The sequence below is a fragment of the Desmodus rotundus genome, chromosome 3 (assembly GCF_022682495.2).
Source record: "Desmodus rotundus isolate HL8 chromosome 3, HLdesRot8A.1, whole genome shotgun sequence".
NCBI lineage: Eukaryota > Metazoa > Chordata > Mammalia > Chiroptera > Phyllostomidae > Desmodus > Desmodus rotundus.
In genome coordinates, this window is record NC_071389.1 from 11064117 (window position 1) to 11086079 (window position 21963).

At 44.4% G+C, this 21963-nt stretch overlaps 1 protein-coding gene across 4 annotated transcripts in view; it reads right to left on the reverse strand.

Moving 5' to 3' along the window:
- Positions 1 to 21963, reverse strand: part of UBR4 (ubiquitin protein ligase E3 component n-recognin 4) — a 118445-nt gene that overhangs the window by 84359 nt on the left and 12123 nt on the right. For all 4 annotated transcript variants that reach the window (XM_053921231.2, XM_053921229.2, XM_053921230.2 and 1 more), the window contains exons 9-26: positions 20973 to 21097; positions 20342 to 20401; positions 19978 to 20168; positions 16507 to 16606; positions 16234 to 16371; positions 15648 to 15765; positions 14343 to 14530; positions 13236 to 13395; positions 13045 to 13130; positions 7294 to 7463; positions 5782 to 6064; positions 5103 to 5238; positions 4145 to 4224; positions 3548 to 3676; positions 2896 to 3078; positions 2622 to 2744; positions 2305 to 2534; positions 814 to 935 (exon numbers count right to left, since the gene is read on the reverse strand). In XM_053921231.2, the coding sequence (XP_053777206.1) occupies positions 814 to 935; positions 2305 to 2534; positions 2622 to 2744; positions 2896 to 3078; positions 3548 to 3676; positions 4145 to 4224; positions 5103 to 5238; positions 5782 to 6064; positions 7294 to 7463; positions 13045 to 13130; positions 13236 to 13395; positions 14343 to 14530; positions 15648 to 15765; positions 16234 to 16371; positions 16507 to 16606; positions 19978 to 20168; positions 20342 to 20401; positions 20973 to 21097 (2622 nt within the window). The remainder of the gene's footprint in view (positions 1 to 813; positions 936 to 2304; positions 2535 to 2621; positions 2745 to 2895; positions 3079 to 3547; positions 3677 to 4144; positions 4225 to 5102; positions 5239 to 5781; positions 6065 to 7293; positions 7464 to 13044; positions 13131 to 13235; positions 13396 to 14342; positions 14531 to 15647; positions 15766 to 16233; positions 16372 to 16506; positions 16607 to 19977; positions 20169 to 20341; positions 20402 to 20972; positions 21098 to 21963) is intronic.

Consider the following 21963-nt stretch of genomic DNA (forward strand, 5'->3'; position numbering starts at 1 on the left):
CATTTAAGGAAATAGTGAAATTTAATTTCTAAAAGTGAAAATATTTGAGTATCAAAAGATTATTTAGAGCTTGAAATTCAGGAAAATACAAATGGCTAGAAATTTTAAAGGTAACTATTGCACTTAACTGCAGTTATTTTAATTCTCCATCCTAAATTTCTACCAGATCATTCCTGAGGGAAGGATTCCCCAAGCATGCTGTGTTAGCCTGCTGATCTTCCTAATCTCAGTAAGTGAAAAAAAGAACAACGATTTGTGCTCACAACAACAGAGCCCTAATGCTTTAGAACCAACTGATCTTGGTTTAGATCGCAGCTTGCAGCACCCCAGCAAGATGCAGGGTCAGAGCACTGGCTGCTGTGGCTCAATGGACTGGGCACCGGCCTGTGAACCCAAGGGTCGTTGATGTGCTTCCCTGTCAGGGCACACGCCTGGGCTGCAGGCCAGGTCCCTGGCTGGAGGCGTGCAAGACACAACCGATCAATGTCTCTCTCGCACATTGATGGTTCTCTCCCTCTTCCTCCCTCCCTTCCCCACTCAAAATAAAAAAATAAAACCTTAAAAAAAAAAAAGATATTGAATTAGGGGCAAATAACTTCTCAAAGCCTCAGTTCCCAAGTGAATAAAAGGGATAATACCCATATTTACCCTGTAGGGTTATTGTGAAGATCTAAATAGATAAACCTGTCAATGTTTGATGCACAGAAAGGTTCCAGTAAATGGTAAATGCCAGCAGACAGGTCAACAGGGAGAGAAGCGGTAGCACCAGTCGTACTAGTAGCAACAGTAAAACGCAAAAGCACACTCACTTACCCAGAGTGTTTGCTTTGCACCGACTAGAGCCAATGGCCAGAACAGCAGCAAAGCCGTGCAATTTCTCCTGGGAAGGTTTTTCAGTGGATCCCTCTTCATTAAAGTTCTGTAGCAAATAGGCTCTGGAAGAAAAAAAAATAGGAGACTGTGTGAGAGCCAAAGGACTCACTCCCATGATAGTTAAGAGAAACTAACCCTGGACAAACTGAAAAAACTGTACCTGTTTCCCAACCTATTAAATACAGTTGACAGTTCCTGCCTTTCTGGTCTCATAAGAATTCCAATGGGTAACTGTTCCCTAAAGAATATCCCATGTTCTGACATGCTCCCAAAGCATAATTCCAGTATAAATGAGTTTGGGAAACAGTGAATACCGAGTCGATACCTTTCCCCCTGGCCTTGGAAGACTGGCAACGTTTATAAATGCTCTGAGAAGTATTATATTTATATACGTATGTTTTTAAAACTGTTCAATTTTATTTACCCAGCACTTCCCACACCTACTTGCCCAGGAACATCAGTCAACAGCTCCGTTCAGAAAGCACTGGCTTCATGGGGCAGATCAGAGACTATAAGCTCCCACAGGGCAGGGCCTTAGCTTTGCTACTGCTATACCCTGCACCTAGAAAACCACCTGGCCCACAGCAAGCACTCATATTTATTATTCACATTTGTTCCAAAAAATCTGCCTCAAGTTGACAGTCCTCTCTCCAGTATAAGGCATTCACGTTAAAAGTTAAGTTTTACAATGATCCAAGACCCTTTTAGCATAGAAGCGCCATGGAACAGGAGCTGAACAGTGACTGAGCTTGAAGGGGCCCCTCGAGCACGGCTCCCAGGGCAGCCACTCCTCAGCTCTGGTTTGTGACCGACACGTGCGAAGTCAGGCCCAGTTCTGTCAGTTTGGCCGACAGGAAAAAAGCCAGAATTTTTGATTCCTAAATAAACTCCCATTTTATATACGGAAAATGAATTCTAAAATATTCAGACATCATGAAGAAAAAACAACTCTACGTGGCATACAATTTGCTGCGTTTATTATAGAAAGAGCTGGATTTCAACATACTCTAACTCATTAAGAATTTTTTTTTCCTCTAGCTAAATACCTTAAAATTTGAAGAGCATTAAAGAGCTTCATCTCAGTGAATAATAGAAATGACAGTGGTTGGAAAAATTACATTCTCTTTCTTTGTATCTTGCAAGTAAAATGCTAGAAAGTATTTAAAGATTTATAAAAATTAAACTCTCTCTTGACTCTTAATGAACTATTTGAAAATTCCCTCATCAGACACCCCTTGATTATAGAGAAGGAAAAAAGAAAAAGAAAAAACCCTAAGCTGATATAAATAAATAAATAAAACAAAATTCTGAGTCGGTGGGGATTTGAAGAGTCAACAGTACTGAGAACTACAAAATTCAGTTTTAGGAATTCAGAGGCTCCTAAAGAAAGCAAGCCCGTTCCCCCCTCTCCGGACGGGCAGCCCATCACACCTGGTGAATGACGCATAGGTGTCGATGAGTTGTAGCGTGGCCGGAAGTAGGTTCTTGGTGATCTCGGATGACTTGTGAGGCTCCGTCTCAGCAGCCATCTTGGAAAAGTGCTCATCCAGCGAGACCTGGACCTTCGAGATGGCAGCATCCAGGGTGTAGATGGACTGCAGACTAGGGATCTCGTGGAGCTGCAGGATGGTGGTGCAGTCGATGCTACAGAATGATGAGATCTTTAAAAATACCAAAATATTAATTAGATGTGGCAGAAGGCTGTGACACGAGCCAAATTCCATGTAATGGATCCAAAACTGACACACCTGTCGAGCAAAGTATTCCTCTACAATTTCAACGTCGTACTTCACTGAGCTGCACTTGGTGGAGGCCAGTTCTAGGAGAGAGGCAGCATGTTCAGCCTTCATTCCCTGTTTGATAAGGTGATCCTATTTGGACAGGAAGAAAAAAGTGTTCAAGAGATGAATATAGACAAAGTCTGAAGTTTTCATTTCCCTCATATTTAAAAATTCCCAGCAGCACGGAGAACGCTGGCTTTAACCGCCCCTTAGCAGCGAGCTCTGTGCCACGCCGAGGTACCTTTATCCAGCTGACATAGGAGCTGATCCGGAGGCGAGAAGACCACCGCAGAGTGTGCAGGATGTCACACTCACTCATCTCGGGCGAGTTCATGGCCAGCTGGTTCATGTACGTCTTTGACGGTGGCAAAACTCCCAGGATCCTCCACAGTATCAAGAAGTAATATTGAAGGGCACAGGCCTCCTAGAAGAAGCAAAAAGAGCGGTCACAGAGGTAGCAGCATTGCCTCAAGGTCTCCCCAACAGTGAGAATGGCTCCAAACACAGCCCTCAAAGCATAACTGTGTGGAGTCTCGATTTTCAACTGAGATGTGGCTCCCAAGTTTGCTCTCGGGTCTTTCTAGAGAACATGGCTAATAACAAGTTATGGCTTCCAGAGACAGAGACACATTCCTGCAGACACAGAAAAAGCTCCAGTGTGAGGCTCACGGTATGGCCCATCAGGCACTTTTCCAATGCTAACCGAGATAAAATTGTCTCTAAGATGAACATAACCACCTGAACTACATAAAAATACCAAAGTATCAGTCAGTTTTGCAAACGGATATGCAGTAAACTGAATAGGTCCTAGAAGGAAATTTCTGGTTAAACTGCTACCCAGTTATCCAACAAATGCCAAACTTCATCGCTAGCCCAGGCCACCATGGTCTTACCAGAGCCGTTACGTTCTTATTTTCCTTTCTCCTGACTGTGTCGAGCTGGGACCCGGCTGCGAGCAGGGATGTCAGGGCAGTATAAAGATCGTCATACTTGACAAGCTTGGAGAAGAGAACATCACACGCCTAATTCCAAGAAAGACAGATAGTCACTTTCTCTTATTTTTGGAAATATGTTTCTCCTACTCTCTATCCACTGTCACTTAACCTCACGATTGACAAACTAGTTCATTTAAATTCCGAAAAATAATTTCTTGCTGCAGCAAGACTCCCACTCAGGGCCCTCGGTCAGTTTCTGGGCCACCGTCAGCACCCGAGGCAACTCTGTCCGTTAAAATACGGCATGTGAAAATGCTAAGAGCGTCTTCATGAATAATGTATCAGGTGTCAACCACCAGGGAGGGCATCCCCCTCAGCAAAAGTGGAGCCCAGCAAACAGACCTCGAAATATCAGGTTCCTTTTAGAATAAGCTCAAACCTTAACACAGACCAAATTCCCTCATTACGAAAAGGCATTCCCTTTCCCCTGACAGACTGATTTGGGTGGAAGCCACCTGACCCGCACGTAAAAAGGGGTTTTAAAATTCCTGGTACCACAGAATCGAGTCGGGTCAAATCGTCCTCTGAGGCTTCTGGGGACAGGACGCAGTAGAATCTGGGCTGTGGCACAGTGTCTGAAAAATAATGCACCAATTAAAAGTATTATTTTATTCTCAACTCTGTCTAGTAACTGCAAAATGTAAAAACTAAGCAAACACTTTGGAACAGGGGTCCCAGCCTTGGCACTACTGATATGCTGAGCCCGATAACTTGGCTGCAGGAGGCCGATAACTTGGACTATAGGACATCTGGCCCCTTCCTGGCTTCTACCCACTGAATACCGGGAGCGTCCTCCCAATTGTGACAACTAAATATGTCCGCAGACACTGCCCAATGTCCCCTTTGGGGGTGGGGGACACGATCACCCCCACTTGAGAACCACCACTCCGGGAGTTAGCACGCTCTATGATCAAGCTGACCAGCAATATGCTGTCATTACAGACTGACCGCCCTAAACACAAATGCTATTCCCCTGGTATCGAGGGGCTGGTGAGGGATCCCAATGATGGTAACGTCATACGAACACTGGATGCAAGTTTCCACAAAACGCACGTAACAGCTAACGGTCCTCGGGATACCAGCAAGCCCATACTAAAAGTGAACACGAGGCACCTCATCGAGAGAATGGACAACCAGAAACACTAGCGAGAAATTCACGGCTCCCGTCATTTTCTGAGTATCACCCCAAAAGGAAATCTAGCCTGCGAGTTAGAACCACCTCCTGTCAGACAAAAGGACTGCTAATTCTAGTATCTCAATGTCTTTTGTTTTAAAATAAACGTTGGATATGTGAGCATTTATTTCTGAAAATGTTTGGGATCCACAGGTATTCGCCACCCACAGGGAGCCTAAACCAGTGACCAACGATGCTCAAGGAGTCTCCAAGCTCCAAATTCCGCCCCACCAGGGAGCACCCACGAGTCAGTTTCCCATTGACAGTCCCCTTCCTGACCTGAAGAAAAATGCTTGGACCAGTTTTCTTCTACTTCTTTGAAACCGTGATAGAGGGGGCTGGTCGTCCGGCGGCTGCTGCTATCGTGGGATCCGCTTGCCCACCCAAAAGGAGGACTGAGCAGGTTATGCTGCACCTTTAAAAGAAAATACTCAGAGTAAGAAAGCTACACTGTCGCCATGCTGCCTCTCACTCCAGGTGCAATGTGGACTAAAACATCAAAGTTTGGGGAACTCTCAAACCAAAATATCATCTTAGATTTTTCTGTGACTTCTTCTGGGAAGTATCTTTTTACTGGAGCGTAAAGGGAATAGTACTCAATGAAACATTTTAAGAAATGCTGAGTAGGGTAACCCTTAACCAGCCCTGCTACCCTCACTTGGGACCTCTCCAAAGACATTCACTAACCCATCACCTCCGTTGCTCACCCTCACTCCACTAACAGATGCTCACTGATGCTCGGGCACGGTGCGAGGCAACACAAGCTCACACCAAAGAACGACATCCGTGTCTGAACACACTCAGCAAATCAAGTCATCTACAGTCATGGCTGCTGGCTAAACCAAGTGTGGGCGCACAGACACAAGGCCGAGGGGGGCCCCTAAGGCTACTCCAGCACCTAGCACAGACACACTCTCCGTCGCAGCCAGTGAAGCAGAAAGCGCACGCCCACCCATACCTGCTCAAACAGGTACATGGGGGCTCTGGAGTACTGGTGAAGCAGATAATCGAAGATCAAAAGAAGGCGAGCCAGGACGAGAGGCGCGGAGCGCATCTGGGCGTCCATGCTGGCGCTCAGCTCCTGGATGATCTGCACGACACGCGTCAAAACGGCCTGCCGGCCCTGCTCGGTGAAGTTGTGGAAAACCAGCAGCAGCAGCTGCAGGTGCTCCACGTTCAAGTCTTCCGTCTCACCGGGCGCCGCGCCCTGCAGGGCGCTCTGCTTCATTGTCGACAGAAACCTGCCAGGGAGAGAAGGGGAGCGCGTCTGACGAGGAGAAGTCAGCACGTCCCCCGGAGTGCCACCACGCCAAGTGGTGACCACAGGAATTAAGATAGCAAATTGAGGAGGACGAAGAGCTACATGTAAACAAAGGAGGAAACTAAATTTGGGCTACAAAAAAGCCAGGTTCATCCACTGCCCACCCCACCCCCCAGCACAGCCAGGGGGGCCACAGGAGTGTTAGCACCCACCCAGCCATGTCTGACGATGGGAAGAACTCAGAGCTCCCACAAGTGGTGGCTTTTTTTAAATTAACAAACCTGGTCAGGTAGAAACAAATATTACTTTTCCCTATTCTCTGATTCTAGAGTTCAATTTTTGTTTTGAGAGAGTTCACAGTACAGGTTAAATTAGTGCACGATAATAGTCAAATACATTATAACTCAATTCACTGCTATTCAGAGAACTTGTTGGAAGAGCTTATGCAAAATAAATAAATAAATATAAAAAAAAATAAATGTGGCCAACTGTTCCCACTGCCTTTGGCTATTAGAAAAGAGATTTGTGTTTTAATAAGGGTTTCCCTCACCATATCCCCCATCCCTCCACCTCCTGGCCTTTTTGCTAGATTCCACCAGGAAAAATGAAGGGTCTTTTGCATACTAGAGGATTTATAATTTCTCAAATCCAGCATTAGAGTTATTTGATCGTAGAATGGAGAAGAGAAAATCAAATTGCTTTGAAGACTCTGAACCGTGTAAACAAAAATGGCTTTGAAACAAATACAGTTCTTCATCTAAAGAGGATTTAGATAATTAACCTGAGCTTCCCCCAAGTAAAAAAAAAAAAAAAAAATCTTTAAAAGTTGTCCAAAAAACACTGCAAGTCACTCTAAATGGTTTCACGTTGAGAGCAATATAACCAAAGACAGAGCTGGCTTCCCTATTCCCTCCCTTTCAAAGAACAGACCAGGATAGAATTGGTTACGTTCACAGTTCAGGTTCTGTCTCCTAACTGCAACCAAATCCCTCCTGTGCTGGTGTTTCCACACGGTGTACGGTGTACTTCTTTCTTTCAAACAGCACATCTTCCCCCACACGCCCCACCAGAAACACACTTCTCCACCCTCACCGCTTTAAATGCACTCCTCAGAGCACCACCTCAGAGCCACAGATTAACCCCAAAGAAGCCAAACGTAGAACAAAGTAAGGAGCCTTCTCCACAGGGCTTCCCTCGGCAGTTTCTTACCTGTCCCAAACTTTAAGGCATTCAGGGACATCGGGGTCACCTTGAGCACAAGCTTTATGTTGCCAGATGAGCAGGAGGCGTGAAAGCACAGAGAGGCTTTGAGGGTGGATGTACGAGGGCCACGGGCCCTCAGAAAAGGGGGCCACTCCCAGCTGCTGCAGCAGTGTGCTCTGACAGGAAAGACACGGGAGAGACGGTTAGGGAAAGACAGCGGGCGAGGCCAAAAGCTTGGTGATGCTCTCTACTGTCGCTCTGTAATGCTGGCAGGGGTGCTTAAGTAGAGGAGGTTAGACTGATTTCATAAATAAATGAGCTATCACTAATCAGCGTTGGAAGGGGAGTCCTGCAACAGAAGAACTGCACTGAGACAGCAGAAACGGGGTAATATTCTAAATGCGCAGAACAGGAAAAGTCTGCTTTCCAAAACAACTTGAACTGTGTAGCTAGCATTCTCTCCTTCACAATCAGTTACACACTACAGACAACACTCAGAAGAGGGAGACCCAACAACTTGTAGGTCTGACAACTTACATTAACAGTGTTGGCAGAGAAATCAGGCCCGTAAGCTGTCGAGGCGTACAGTCAGCCGGGCTGACCGCCTCTGGTTGCGGCCTGTCCTTCAGGTGGGCTTTGCTCTCAGCCCAGTTATCTGGGCTGCAGCTTATCTTCTCCGACACACGCCAGCCATGCAGGAAGGCAATGGAAAGCCAGACAAAAGCCAGCTTTCTCACTTGGCTTCAGAAAACATGAATCGTGGGTACCTCAGGACACAGGATAAATCTCTAAGTCTGCCAATTAAATTATTCTTATAAAATATCCTAGAGGACCTCATTCCTTGGGAACAATTCCTCAAAACATCACAGATATCGCGAGTGGTCTACACGTGTGGGACAGTCGCTGGCAGGCTGAGTTGAGCACTGTGGCAGGACGCTCAGAGCCATCAGGCTGGGTGGGCGTGGGCTGCATTCTACTGATGAGGGAAATCGCTCCGAGTGGCTTAAGAACATGAATAAAGCCACAAGATTACCAAGTAATAAGCCAGGTTTACCTCTAAAACCTACATTCTTAATCGCTACGCTCAACACAGACGTAAATGCCTTTTCCATCCCTGACTCAAGGAAACCTTTCAAAAATTAACTATGCCTCGGCTATATCAAAAATAAATACTGTAGCACTACTGTAATAAAAAAATTAGAGAAAACATCTAAATGTTCAAGTGACATGCAGCCATAATGGTGGCCGTTACAAAGACCAAGGGAAATGTAAAACACATTACATATATAAAGTTTGAAAAAGCAGAAAACAAAAGACATATCAATGTTAAGATTGTAACTGTAAAATGATACAAACTATATGGATAGGGACCAGAGGGAAACAGGTAAAAAATAAAATCATAGATTTGGTGAAAGGATTATAGTTAATGTACATATATTCTTTATAACGTTATTTATATAATATTTTTTAGGTAAGGTTTTTGTTTTGTGTCAGTTTTTAGGCCTCAGAGCTATAAGAAATTCCTCAGGACCTGGTTTTTCCTTGACACTTCAACTCTAAGCAAGAGAAACTGACTTTCTAAGAAGCAAAACCCGAGCCAGCTCTGGCCTGCCCATTCCTCCCACGCACCCTTTCTCCACCCTCTTCCATGCAGGCGTTCCCGAGGTTTCAGCCTCCAGTCTCCGTCCCCCTTGCTATCTCTCCACCCCATCTGTTTCTCATCCCTCTGATGACCGCCTCAGGAAGTCCCAAAGCTATCATCAACCTTGATTTTTTAACTCCTGAATTTCAGACTCACATTTCCAACTACTTTCTAGATGTTTTCATCCCACTGGCCTCTCAAAATGTTATATTTAAGACGATTTTTTTCAATAGTAATGGTGACCGTTTAAACTAAAAGCATTGATAACCTACAATGTACAATTCTTGTATGCAAAAACACAAACTGTTTTCTCATTTGAATAAAGGGCTACAGAATTCAACAAACCGACAAAGGAAGCAATATAGTCACGTAGAAAACGCCTCTGCTAATGGCCTTCAGTCGACTCCTTCATTATAGGAGAACCTCACACTCAGCTATGCAATTTTCCAGGCTACACACGGCTTCAACACTGACCGACCACAGCGACTGAAAAAAGTCATGCCGGTAAGCTGATATCAACTCATTTGTGTTTAAAAACAGAGAAAAGGGCAAAGGACCACTCTGAGCAAATGTGAAATAGGTCAGTCACCCGTGAGTAAGTGCAGCCTCTGCGCTGAGTCGAACCTGGGAGTGCGCAAACTGAGGGCTGCGCACCGCTCCTGCTGCACCCCAGCCAACTCTCCTTCCTGACTCTCCATTCCTAGCAAAGACCACAGCATCCTGCCAGCCTCCACTTGAGACGTAAACCCCAGCAATACCTTAAACTCCCCCTCCCTGCGTCCTTCATCCCATGCAAATAAATTCCCATGATCTCTCCAACAGGTCTGCTCCTCACACCAAATCTCTCCTCTCTCTCCTGATCCCACAGTAATTCAAGTCAGCTGTTCCTTCAGTGTCCACACACAGAAAATGTTCAATGAATGCTTATTGAATGAATGAACCTAAATCACTACTATTTAAATTATCAGAATTCTATCAGTAATAGTAAATGTAATAAAAATATACTAACAGTAACAAAACAATAAATATAGAGGCTAACATTTGGTACTCCTAGCAACAAACTAGTATTAAAAGTGCCAGGTAATTCTCTGTGATAAAATAACATAAAATTTACCATTTTAGCCCTGGCTGGTGTGGCTCAGTGGATTGAGTGCAGGCTGCGAACCCAAGGGTCGCAGGTTCGATTCCCAGTCAGGGCACATGCCAGGTTGCAGGCCTGGTCCCCAGTCTGGGGTGTGCGAGAGTCAACCACACATTGATATTTCTTTTTCCTTTTCCCTTCCTTCCCCTCTCTCTAAAATAAATAAATAAAGTCTTTAAAAGTTACCATTTTAGCTGTTTTTAAGTAGTTTGGTGGCATCAAGTTCACGCACACCGTACAGCTGTGATCGTCACCACCATCTCCACCCAGATCTTTATCTTTAAGCAGTCCCCCCTGTGATGTGGTGACATAATAAAGATGTATTTGGTCTTAGTCCCATTCCCAGCACAGAGATCCTAAAACTCTGGTAATTTCCTCAGTGATAGGAGTGAAAGAAACTTCTTTTCCTCCTCATAATAAGCTACTTCCAGCAATACCTGAGTTTATGCTAATGAGGTGAGCCCCTAGACAGATGGGTCCCAGACAGCTTCAGCATGGGGTGGGCTGCCAGAAGAACCCTGTGATTAGAGGACAGGAACTTTCAGCCCCACTCCCAACCTCCTCTCTGAAAAGCAGGGCTAGAGATTGAGCTAATCCCCAAAGGCCACTGGAGCAGAACACCAATGGAAAACCAGACAAAGCCTGCTTTCTCTTTGGGCTTCGAGACACAGGTCACCTTAGTGGACTGTCACCTTTATTAGACACACGTAAGGAAACAGAGGGGCTCTGCCAACCCAGCACGTCTCCCACAGCCTCTCAGCACAATGTCCTCAACCCAATACGTTCAAAGTCGTCAATAAGTAGATTTCAATTTCCTCTCTGAGTAGGGAATAGGCCTACTAATCTTACTCAGAACCACAGTTCTTTATTTCCCAGACAACTTAAGGTTACTTTTAAGGCACAGCTGACGTCTGTCTGCCCGCAGACTGAGGCACATCTTACTAACCTCCCTGAGGGGACACTGTGTGTGTCTCGCAACGCAAGTCGGGCAGCTGGGCAGCCGGCTCTGTGCCACCCAAAGAAACGACATCCAGCAGGGAAGCCCGGGGCAGATCGCTAGATGACACCGGCTGCCTGCACCTCCCCCACCACAGCCGTGACACTCAGGGGAAGAATTCCAAGCCCCATGTTTGCAGACGGACTGAACAGGGAGGTGTGAGGACTCCCTCTGCACGAAGTCAGTAGCTACGGGCAACCAGGTTGCACGTCCAGACAAGGCCTGTCATCGTCTTTACAATGCTAAGAGGGCACCACCATTCGAGGAATCCTAACTATTCTCCAGAAAAAAAGATTTCCTCCCCATTCATTGAACAAGTTTAAGCAGGAAAAGGTCTAGTCTATGAACTTTGAAACTTCCCTAAATAAACTCAGATCTGGGCAAGGAACTGGCAACTTTGGCAGGACAGCTGGCCATATGCTAACTGAAGCATTTCCTTCTCTTCACTTTACATACGTCAACAACTTTTCTACGCAGTATTTCCCTTCTTGCCCCCCCAAATGTGTTCATGTAACAGTAGGTAAGTATAAATAGCTTTTATCATTTTTTCAACAACGAAAGAAAAATTTTAAGAATTTCTTGAATAGGTTGGGGTTATGAGAATCAATTTTAACCTCCTGAAATAGCGTCCTGCATTTTGTCCCTTTGGGGGCAAGTGCAACACTTTCAATTGTGTCCTGATTCTGAGAATCCACCAAAAGAATCCTAAGAGTAACCAAAAACTGTTCAAAACAGTAAAGCAAATTATTAGAGATTACCAAACTCTACTGGGGGAGGGGAGCATCACAGTAACTAAGAATCAGCATTTTTAACAAATTCCCCAGGGAAGCTCATGTACGTTAAAGATCGAGAATCCCCCCCGACTTTGAACCTAAGAAAGTTCCTACGAAAACCTGACGCTGGCAAACGTGGGAGAGAATGTGAATCCGTGAATCCGCGTGCCTCTGCCACACTGCTGGTGGAGTAGGACGTGGTGCGGCTGCTCAGAAGAGCCGTTTGGCGTTATCTGCTTCTGGTCACACACTCCGCAACCTGCCAACTCTACTCCTAGTTACAGTCCCAAGAGAACAGGGGAGACGTGCAAGAAGGTCACAGCAACACCCAGAATTGCGATTAGACCTGACACAACCCAAAGGGCCGTGAGTGGAGCAGAAGGGAACGAAGAAACTGGGACAGTCACGAAGACAGTGGGATATCACGTAGCAGTCCAAACAAGAACTACAAAACCACGCGAAAACGTGGATGGGTCTTAGCAACACAGTACTAAACAATATTAAGTGAAAAAGGCCTGAAAGGGCTGCACAGAGCACAATGTCATTTGCTATAAAAACTAGAAACAAAAAAATAATTTTCCAATATAAGAACTATAAACACAACAATAAATACATACAAAACTAATGAAATGAGAAATTTCAGATTTAGAATTCAAGACATCAGCTACCTCAGTGGGGAGAGAAAATCGTAAGATTTACAAGTCCACAAACAAGACCCCAGACTTCGTTTTGGTGGTGGGTTGCAAGCGGGAATGCATATGAGGCATCTACCTGCTATCACTTGATTCCTTTAAAATATGCCTTTTAATGTGTATTTCTTAGATTACTAATGACAAACATTTCCTATGTATGTTGGGCATTTTTATACATATCCATATATACACATCCTGGATATAATGTGTATATATGGATACATATATATCTAACTTTTTTTTTAATTGTCCTTATTTATTTTGTCCGTTTTTCTACTAGGATAGTCATCAGGGGTTGTTTTTGTAGTTTTTCCTTTTCTTTAAATTCACTGACATTTTCCTTTCCTTAAATGATCCTAATTAAGGCAGAGGGTCATACTGGAATATTCTCTCAGCACTCTCTCCACTGTGGGGATCCTATGACAAACGGTGTTGCTTAGCAACAAGAACTGCAGCCTGCTGAGCGCTGATGGAGAGAGCTCTCGGCCCCACTGGTCGTCGCACACACAAACCTGCAGGTTAGGTGACTGGAGGTCGGAAGTGACCAGAGAGTGGTTGAAATGATAGAGAGCAGCAGCAAACTCTTCATCTGATGAACCTGAGAGACACACAGGAAAACCGATCATTCAGGCAGCTGCAGAGTTTATCACACCACCCAGCCTACAGCCAAACTCCACAAGAAAACAATATCCTGTCGACTGACCCTTGAGTCCATCTTTGTCCACCTCCTTAATGATGCTGGCCAGGGTAGCCATATGGTGTTCTGAGAGAGATACACTCAGGTAGTTTCGGATAAAATTGTTCCGAGAGTTCAGCATGGAAGAGGTGATGAAGTTCAAAATGTTGGACGCCAGACCTAAGAACTAAAACAAACAAACAGAAAAAGCTGGTATCAGGTTCAGAAGTCCAGAGCCCCTACGAGTCCTGAACACACACAGGAAGTGAAATCTGTCCATAGGCCTCATGCTATAAATACACTGAACTGAAAAATCAGATTTTAAGTCACCTACAGCAGGACTAAGTTTAATTATGATAGCCCTTCCCTTGTAATTCTACCAGTTACACAAAACAGTACGTCAGTTTAGTATAAGACTTCACAAAATATTGCATGACTATGGAGGATTTCCAAATAGACTGACTCATTTCTTTCTCCTCTAAGGTCCTACATCTGTCCAGCTCTTGGACATTACTGATATATTCCGTTTTGAAGCTTGTATTATCATTATAGAATTCCCGGCACTTTCCACCTTTATTAAAATTAAACTGAACTATTGTATAAATGTTTAATGTCCAGACCCTTGACTAGGTCAAGCTGTATGAAAGCAAGGATTATATCTGACTCGTTTGCTGATACAGCTTCAGAACAGGGGCTTACACAGAGCATGTCATCAATAAACACTAGTTGGAAAAATCATTAGCAAGAACTTACCACGTACCAAACCTATGCAAAGGGCTCTTTAACTCCTCACGACATTGAGAGGCAGATTTAACCTCCATACAATAAAGGACATAACTGAAGCTGAGAGAAGTTCAGATTCTTGCCCAGCATCACAAAGCCAGAACATGAGAAAAGCAGGATTAAAACTCACCTCTAATTCCAAAGACTACGTTACTAATAACCCTTAATCAGAGAAACACTAAGAGTACATGTTACTTAATCAAACATAACCAATACATTAAAGTCCTAAGTAAAAATATCTTTACATGTTAGTTATCCATATCCTAGAAAATGTTTTAGTTCAAACGATCAGCTTTTCACACGCTTTCTTGCCATTTCTCCTTCCCCTAAGCCTCAGAAATCCACTCTTACCAACTCAGGATCTTTGCGGCTGGCCAAAATGTTGCCCTTCTCTCCAGGGGCCTGCTTGCTGGGGCTTTTAACTCTAGGGGAGCTCTCCAGTGGAGGGGGCGGGGGAGGAGGCGGAGGTGCCACTTTCTCTTTACTGGGGGAGATGGTCTCTTCAAACCACTGCCCCAAAATAGGCTCACTGTCATCATCTGAACAGAGAAAAGAGAAAAGGGACATACACATTTTTTTAAATGTTAGTATATCTGCTTTTAAAAAGTCAAAGGAACACAAGGATATCTGAATTGTGGTGGCAGTTACACAATTGCATAAATTTGTCAAAACTCACCTATGTTTTTACACCTGAAATTAACATAATATTGTACGGCAACTGTAACTGAAAAATTTAAAACATGTTTTAAAACATCTAAATGTATACATAAAAGGGGAACATTCTGTTTTATATAAATCAGACCTCAATAAAACTGGTATTTTTTTCTTTGTTATAAACTGATTTTTTTAAAGGGGCCCAACAAAGGAAATCTCACTTTTTATTTTACTGGCAACAAACCAAATATTTTCAAGAGCAAATTTTTTACTTGCCTATCAATTGTAAACCCCAATATAAGAATCATGCATTTCACAATCCTGTGTACACTGCTCCCAAAAACCTGATTATAGGGAATCTGAGATGTTCACCTTTTTCAGTCTCTCGCCAGACTAAGGCAGGAGGGAATGCCAGTCTCGCCCTGTTGCTCGTGACAAGAGTATGGAGCTTCTCTCCCTCAGCTTCCTCAGGCCACCCATCCACAACAACAGCCAGACCTAACACCTCGCACACCTTTGGAGTTTCAGTGAAAAAGCTCAGAGCAGAGTTCACAAAATGGGTTAACACAAAAAGAGCCCTGGCTGGTGTGGCTCAGTGGATTGAGTGCCAGACTGCGAAGCAGAGGGTCGCCGGTTCGATTCCCAAATAGGGGGCATGCGAGAGGTAACCACACATTGATGTTTCTCTCCCTTTCTTTCTCCCTCTCTCTGAAAGTGAATAAATAAAATCTTTAGAAAAAGAAATGTGAACTGAAACGTATTTGATTTTGGAGGACAAGGAATGAAAAGCAACCTGGGCTCTGCTGATAGTAGTTTCTTTTATTCAGTCTTCAACAGCACGCCTTACTCTTAAATAACAGGTCACCTTTGAGCACACATAAAATCAAGACCCAGGCTAGGCAGCCGAAAGAAAAGGACAAACAGGAAACCAGAGGAACCGCTGGGAAAACTTCCTGCTGCACTCTGCAGCTCATCTGCTGGGGACAGAATAGAGCGCTCTACCTTGGCTGCTGTCCTCCTCCGTGCTGCTGAAATCGTCCTCGTAGTAGGTGTTGGAGTCGGTGGAGGCGCTGGCGTCACTGCTCATGGAGCCCTTCCTCTGCCGCTGCAGGACACAGGCCTAGGCGAGCAGTGAGGGTGGTGGAGCTGAGGACCATCAAACGGGAACCTTCCTGCCTCACCCCGTTCACACTGGAAAAGTTCTCTCTGTCTTATTCTCTTTCTCTAAATCCAACAAGTAGCTCTCCTACTGGCTCCTTTTGGGACTCTCACTGCGTTTTCCTACAAAAGCACCCCCAAACCAGAGACATGGACAAGAACTGAAAAAGGAGTGCTTCCATAGTGCCCTCTATGTTTCTGCTTCAGCATGCCCATTGCCACAATAAACGGAGCAGTTATCCGCATCACACTGCTAATGACCGACAGCTGATTGCAATGTTTGGCATCATTTAAGAATTCCTCTCATCTCTAAAATGATTACCACAAATCTGGCATTATAAAGGTCACAGTTTTCAGTCAGTCTTACTCATTTGGAGACGTTTCTCTTACAGGAGATCTCCCCAGTTGCCGATGGCATGACCCCACCCACCTTTCTGTAGGAAGTTGATAGTAACGTCAGCAACAAGTTCGTCAGTGGGACAGAGTCGATCAGCCGTTGAATCCTCTGTATGGAGGTGCTCTGGGCCATAATGTTCAGGGCCGCAGGGGGACCATCTGTCTCCCAACCCTGAAAGTAAACACCCAGAGAGGATTAATGTCATGAGTCACCGGGAAACCACCCCCTGATCGGATTGCTCAGGCCAGTGTACCCAGAGCGGACCCAGCCACCACTACGCCAGTTCCCTGCACACAACCCCCTCACCTTGTGCAGAGCCTCCACCTGCAGGTCTTGGAAGAGGGATGTTAACAGCTTGACGGCATGGTTCGCCAATATGACGGAGAGCACCCCAAATCCCTGATGCCTACACAAAGACAGGGAAAGAACAAACCTTTAGATAACTCACAATATAGTACAACCGTAAACACAGAGCATCTTGCCATTTTGGGGTCCCCAGACCCTGCTCAGAGTCTATGGGACTCCCCCAGGGGGGAAAAGTACAGACTGTGCATGTAATTTCAGAAGTGCACAGCTTCCCTGAAGCCCAACCACGGGCTGCCTAAGGACCCACCGGCTCTAGGTCAAGAACTCCAGTACTACAGAAACTTCAAAATCCACGGACTGTTAAGCTGAAACTGTCGGTTCAAAGCAACTGGGTCATGTGAAGACACTAACATTTAAATGGTATCTGAACTTCTTAGAAGTCATTCTTTTAAGAAAATGTTAAAAATTACCAACTTCTATAAAACTTTTTCTTTCTATCCAAGTGATCACATGACAAAGACTTAGTATATCTAATATATAATGAGCTCATGTAAATCAATAAGAAAAAAGGACAAACACCAAAGAGAAAAGTGGAGCGAAGACATAGGCAGTTTACAAAAGAAACGAAAATGAGCAGTAACTATGTGAAGAGGACCACAATCACACCAGTAACCAAAGATACACAAATAAGAGCAATGTAGTAACATCTTTCACTTCCAATGTCAGCAAACGTGAGGACTAGCAACACCCACTGTCGAAGAGAACCTGGGGAAATGGGGCATATGCACACACAGCTGGCAGGAATGCAAAGTAGAGCAGCTTGGCAAAACATTTCAAATTTTTATTTATTTTTTTCAAAGATTTTATTTATTTTTACAAAGAGGGGACAGGAGGAAGAAAGAGGGGACCATCAGTGTGTGGTTGCCTCTCATGCGCCCCCTAATGGGGAACTGGTCCACAACCCAGGCATGTGCCCTGATTTGGAATCGAACTGGTGATCCTTTCGTTTGTAGGCTGGCACTTAATCCACTGAGCCACACCAACCAGGGCTAAAATTTTTAAATAAGTGCAGGCTTTGTCCTAAAAATTATACTTCTAGGATTTTACCTCAAGGGGATAATTAAACAAGTTCACAAAGATTTGTGTTTTAGAAGGTTTAAAAACCATAGTTTATCAAAATAAGAAACTTGGAACAACCTAAGTAAGTGTTTAATAAGGTAATTAGTTAACTATGGTACATTTATATAGTGGAACGTTATCAGCCATTTAAAACTTACATAGTTTGTTCACTGAAAAGATGTCAATAACATTTCATAAGTGACCCTATCTTTGTAAATATATTTTATATATGCAAACAGAAAAATGTCTAATAGAATGTTCACTAATTTAAGTGACTCTTTTTTTCCTTTCTTATGGTTTGTAGCTTATAAATTTGTACATGTATTAATTTAAATCTCAAGAAACAATGACCATTTTTAAATGTAACTGCTACTTCTAAGAAAAGAAGTACTTTTTGGCATTCTCCCATTTGTCTTTACAGGGCCAGGACCGAGGATAAATGCCCAATATCACAAACCACTGTTCTCTCTGGAACGAACTCACCCCTCTACTTTGCCTGATATTTGCTGCCACGCACCACTTAACAACTGGGACACATGCTAGGAAATGCAGTTTCGCCGTTGCACGGACATTACCGAGCACACGTGCACAAGCGTAGATGACATAAACTACAACACACCTAGGCTACGTGGTCTGTGTATCGCCACTGTACATGCAGTCTGTTGTCGTCCAAAACATTATGCATGCCAACCATCCCAATGCCTATTTCAGAACACTTCCTCAGGGAAGCCTGCCTTGATTTTTCTGGCCAAGGTCAAATGGCACTACTACAATACACTCTAGATGCAATTTGACATATATTTCCATGAATATCAACTTTGTCTCTTGGGAATGTCTACTTTTTTGTTCATCGAAGCATGCCAGACTAACACAGAGCCTGGGACAGAGAAGACACTCAGTGAATAGCTTGTTAAATGAGACCCAGAATTGACTTCTTCCTGAATTCCACACTCACATACCCTACTGCCCACTCAACATCTCACATCGATGTCAACATTCATCGCCAACTCCGCATGGCCAAGATTAAGTTCTTGGGTTCTTCCCCTTGCTGCCTCCCGATCCACTCCTGAGCTAGTGTTCCCTAGCTCAGTAAATTACACAGCCCAATTTTTCTCACGCCAAAGAAATGCTGATGTCATGTTTTTCACTCAACATCCAAACCATGAGCAAATCCCGCCTGCTATACCTTCAAAACGTACCCCAAGTTGACCTCCTTTACCACCACCACCACCCTATTCCGAGCCCCTTCCTCTCTGGTTTGCAGTAATGGATTAGCTTCCTAACTGTTCTGCCTTTTTCTCTACTGACCCTGTAGTCTATTCTCCACACAGAAGCTGTATTCTCAAATCACTGATCAATCAGATCATGCCACCCCCTGTTGAAACCCTCTTACCCCTATAGATTACACTTGGCCCTAGGTGATCTGGCCCCTGGCTAACTCCCTGACCTAATTTCCTACCGCTCTCCCCCCTCCATTTCCCCATTCTAGCCATACTGAACTTGTTGAGCCTTAAAAATGCCAAATTACACTTCTCCCTCAAAACCTGCACAATTCCACCCCAAATATTTGCATGGCTCACTCCGTCACCTCACGTATGTTCTCTGCATCTTGTCTTCAGAGGTCTTCCATGACCACTCTAACTAAAATAACAACCCCTTGCTCTGGCTTATTTTTCTCTACAACACTCACACATAATCTCCTGTGAACTTAGTGCATTTGCTCACTGTTGTTCCAGTCGGAAGATAAACTGCATAAAGGCAAGGACATTGCTTTGATTGTGCTACACCCTCAACGCCTGAATAAGGGCCTACTGCGTGGCTGGGACTGAGTGAACGGATAAAATCCAGAAACGCCTGTCCTTACAAAACACACCCTTGAACAGCACAGAAGGCACATCTCCACCTTCTTTCCTAGCAGGCTTTAATGCCCAGATTTCATCAAAAGAGCAGCAAATGTTTCAGGAAGCAAGCAAGCAGGACCTGACAGAACCCTCTCTTTATAGGTAAACACGCAAGTGGAGCAATCACCTCCAAATCAACTGAGCCCGTTTTACAAAAGCATTTGTTTCCCAATGTGAACCTCATAAAAATCCTAAAATATGTATCACACAGGCATTTTCTCATTCTTACACATGAGGAAAGAAGACTGAAAAAAAATGAGTGATTCATCCAAAGTCACACAGCTTTGATGTGGAGACAGCAGCCTGTGATCATCATGGGCTGTTAAATTCAACTGGGTACGGAGAGACATTTTTCTACTGATGCGGAGATGAGAAGAGTGACGCTAGCCCCCATCGACAGAAACTGGCAGGAAGAGGACAAAGCAGGGGTGGCAGGCAGAGAGACACGTACCCTTTGCCAGGCCCCAGTTTAGGAGAGCCCACACCCTCTTTCGTCCGAGAAAGGATGTCTCTGACTCGGAGTGCGGCCAGTGGGTCCTTCTCTTTCCCCTTATCAGCCAAGGCAGTAGGACTGAGGTTCAGTATGAGGAACAGGCTGTTTAACAAGCACCAGGCACCCAGCAACTGGAAGTTCTGATAGCGCTGTTGAAAAAGGCACAAGAGACACCTGAAATTAATATAACATTGAAGGCCAACTGTCACTGAAAAAAGGCCCAAAAGGAAAAGGCGAACACAGACAGGCCTCTCACAGGTCGCCAGAGAAGAGCACATGTTACAGGCTGGGAGACGGGCAGTAGCACAGACACGCCTCTTACCTCACCGCCAGCCCGGCGAGAGCTGCAGATGGCTTGTCCAATCATATCATAGATTTCAAGCTGTCCAATATCAAACATACAGAGAAATCTGAGCAAGCAGACATATTTCATTATACATGCTAAATCCTACCTGAATTAATTTAGCTTCAGGACCGAAATATCTTCAAGTCACTTTCCAATGACACAATCGTCACATTTCCCTTCACGGGGCACCGGCTCCCTTTTCCAGCTCAGCTCACACGGCACCCCAGAGGTGTTCCCTCCGCCCAATCTAAAGCAACACGCCCAGGTTGCTTCCTATCACATTTACTCATCCTATCCACTTACCACTACCTGAAATCACTGCGCGTCTCTACTCTAAGTACACTGACGCGCAGTAAGCCCTCAAACATACATGCTGACTGAGGGACTCATCTTTCTCAAGGTCACTGCCACCACAACACTGCAGTGCTTTCGGCAGTGCAACCTGCCAGGTACGCAAACTGAACGCCTACCTCTCAGACCTACTTCCCAGTAGGAGGGGTGTGGAGAGCACTCCACGCCCTTTCCTCTGTCACGGAGGAAAGTGTACCTGCTCACGTCCCCTCGTTTGAACCACCAGGGCGCCCGCACGCCCAGAGGCTTGGCTTACGCATTTCTGGACGATCGTGGCGGCATCACTCTCGTAGTCGTCTTCCTTGGAGCTCGTGGACCCTGTCCGCACTTGCTGAGCGCTGCCCACGTGAAGGATGGCCATGCAGGTCGCCACACTCACACCTGAGAGAAAGACGCACAAATTCCAATCATGGTGTTCTTGGTTCCACCAAAACTGAAACAAAAACACAACCCGCTCACAAGCTACTCAGCGATTTTATTGTTGCTGAAAGTAAATTCCATACGGACAACACTAAACATAGTCTTAGCATATGATCCAGCGATCATACTCCTAGGTGTTTACCCAAATGAGCTGAAAACTTCTGTCCACGCAAAAACCTGCCCACAAATATTTACTGTAGCTGTATTCGTAACTGCCAAGAAATAGAAGCAATCAAAATGTCCTTCAGAAGTTGAATGGATAACTGTGGTTCATATACAAATAAAAAGCAATAAAAAGAGATGAGCTGTCAAGCCACAAAGACACAGAGGAAACATAACTGCATATTCTAAGCAAAAACAAACAAACAAACAAAAGACTACATACTATACAGTTCATTCCAACTACACAGCATTTTGGAAAAGGTAACTACGTAGACAGTAGAAACATCAGTGGTTACTAGAGAATGGGGATGGGGAGAGGGCAGAGGCTTTACTAGATGAAGCATGAAGGGTTTTTAGGGCAGTGAAACTATTCTGTATGAGACAATGATAGTGGATACACAACACTATGCATCTGTCCGAATACACATAAGCGTACCACACAGAGAGGAAACCCTAATCTAAACTTCCGTTAATAATAACATCAATGTCAGTTCATCAATTGTAACAAATGTCTCATATTAATTCAGCATGTTAATAATGGAAACTGGGTATGGGGAAAGGAGAATGTATGGGAACTCTGTAAAATCTGCTCAATTTTTCTTTAAACCTAAAACTGCTTTAAAAATAAAATCTATTAATTTAAATATATATTTTTAATTATTTTT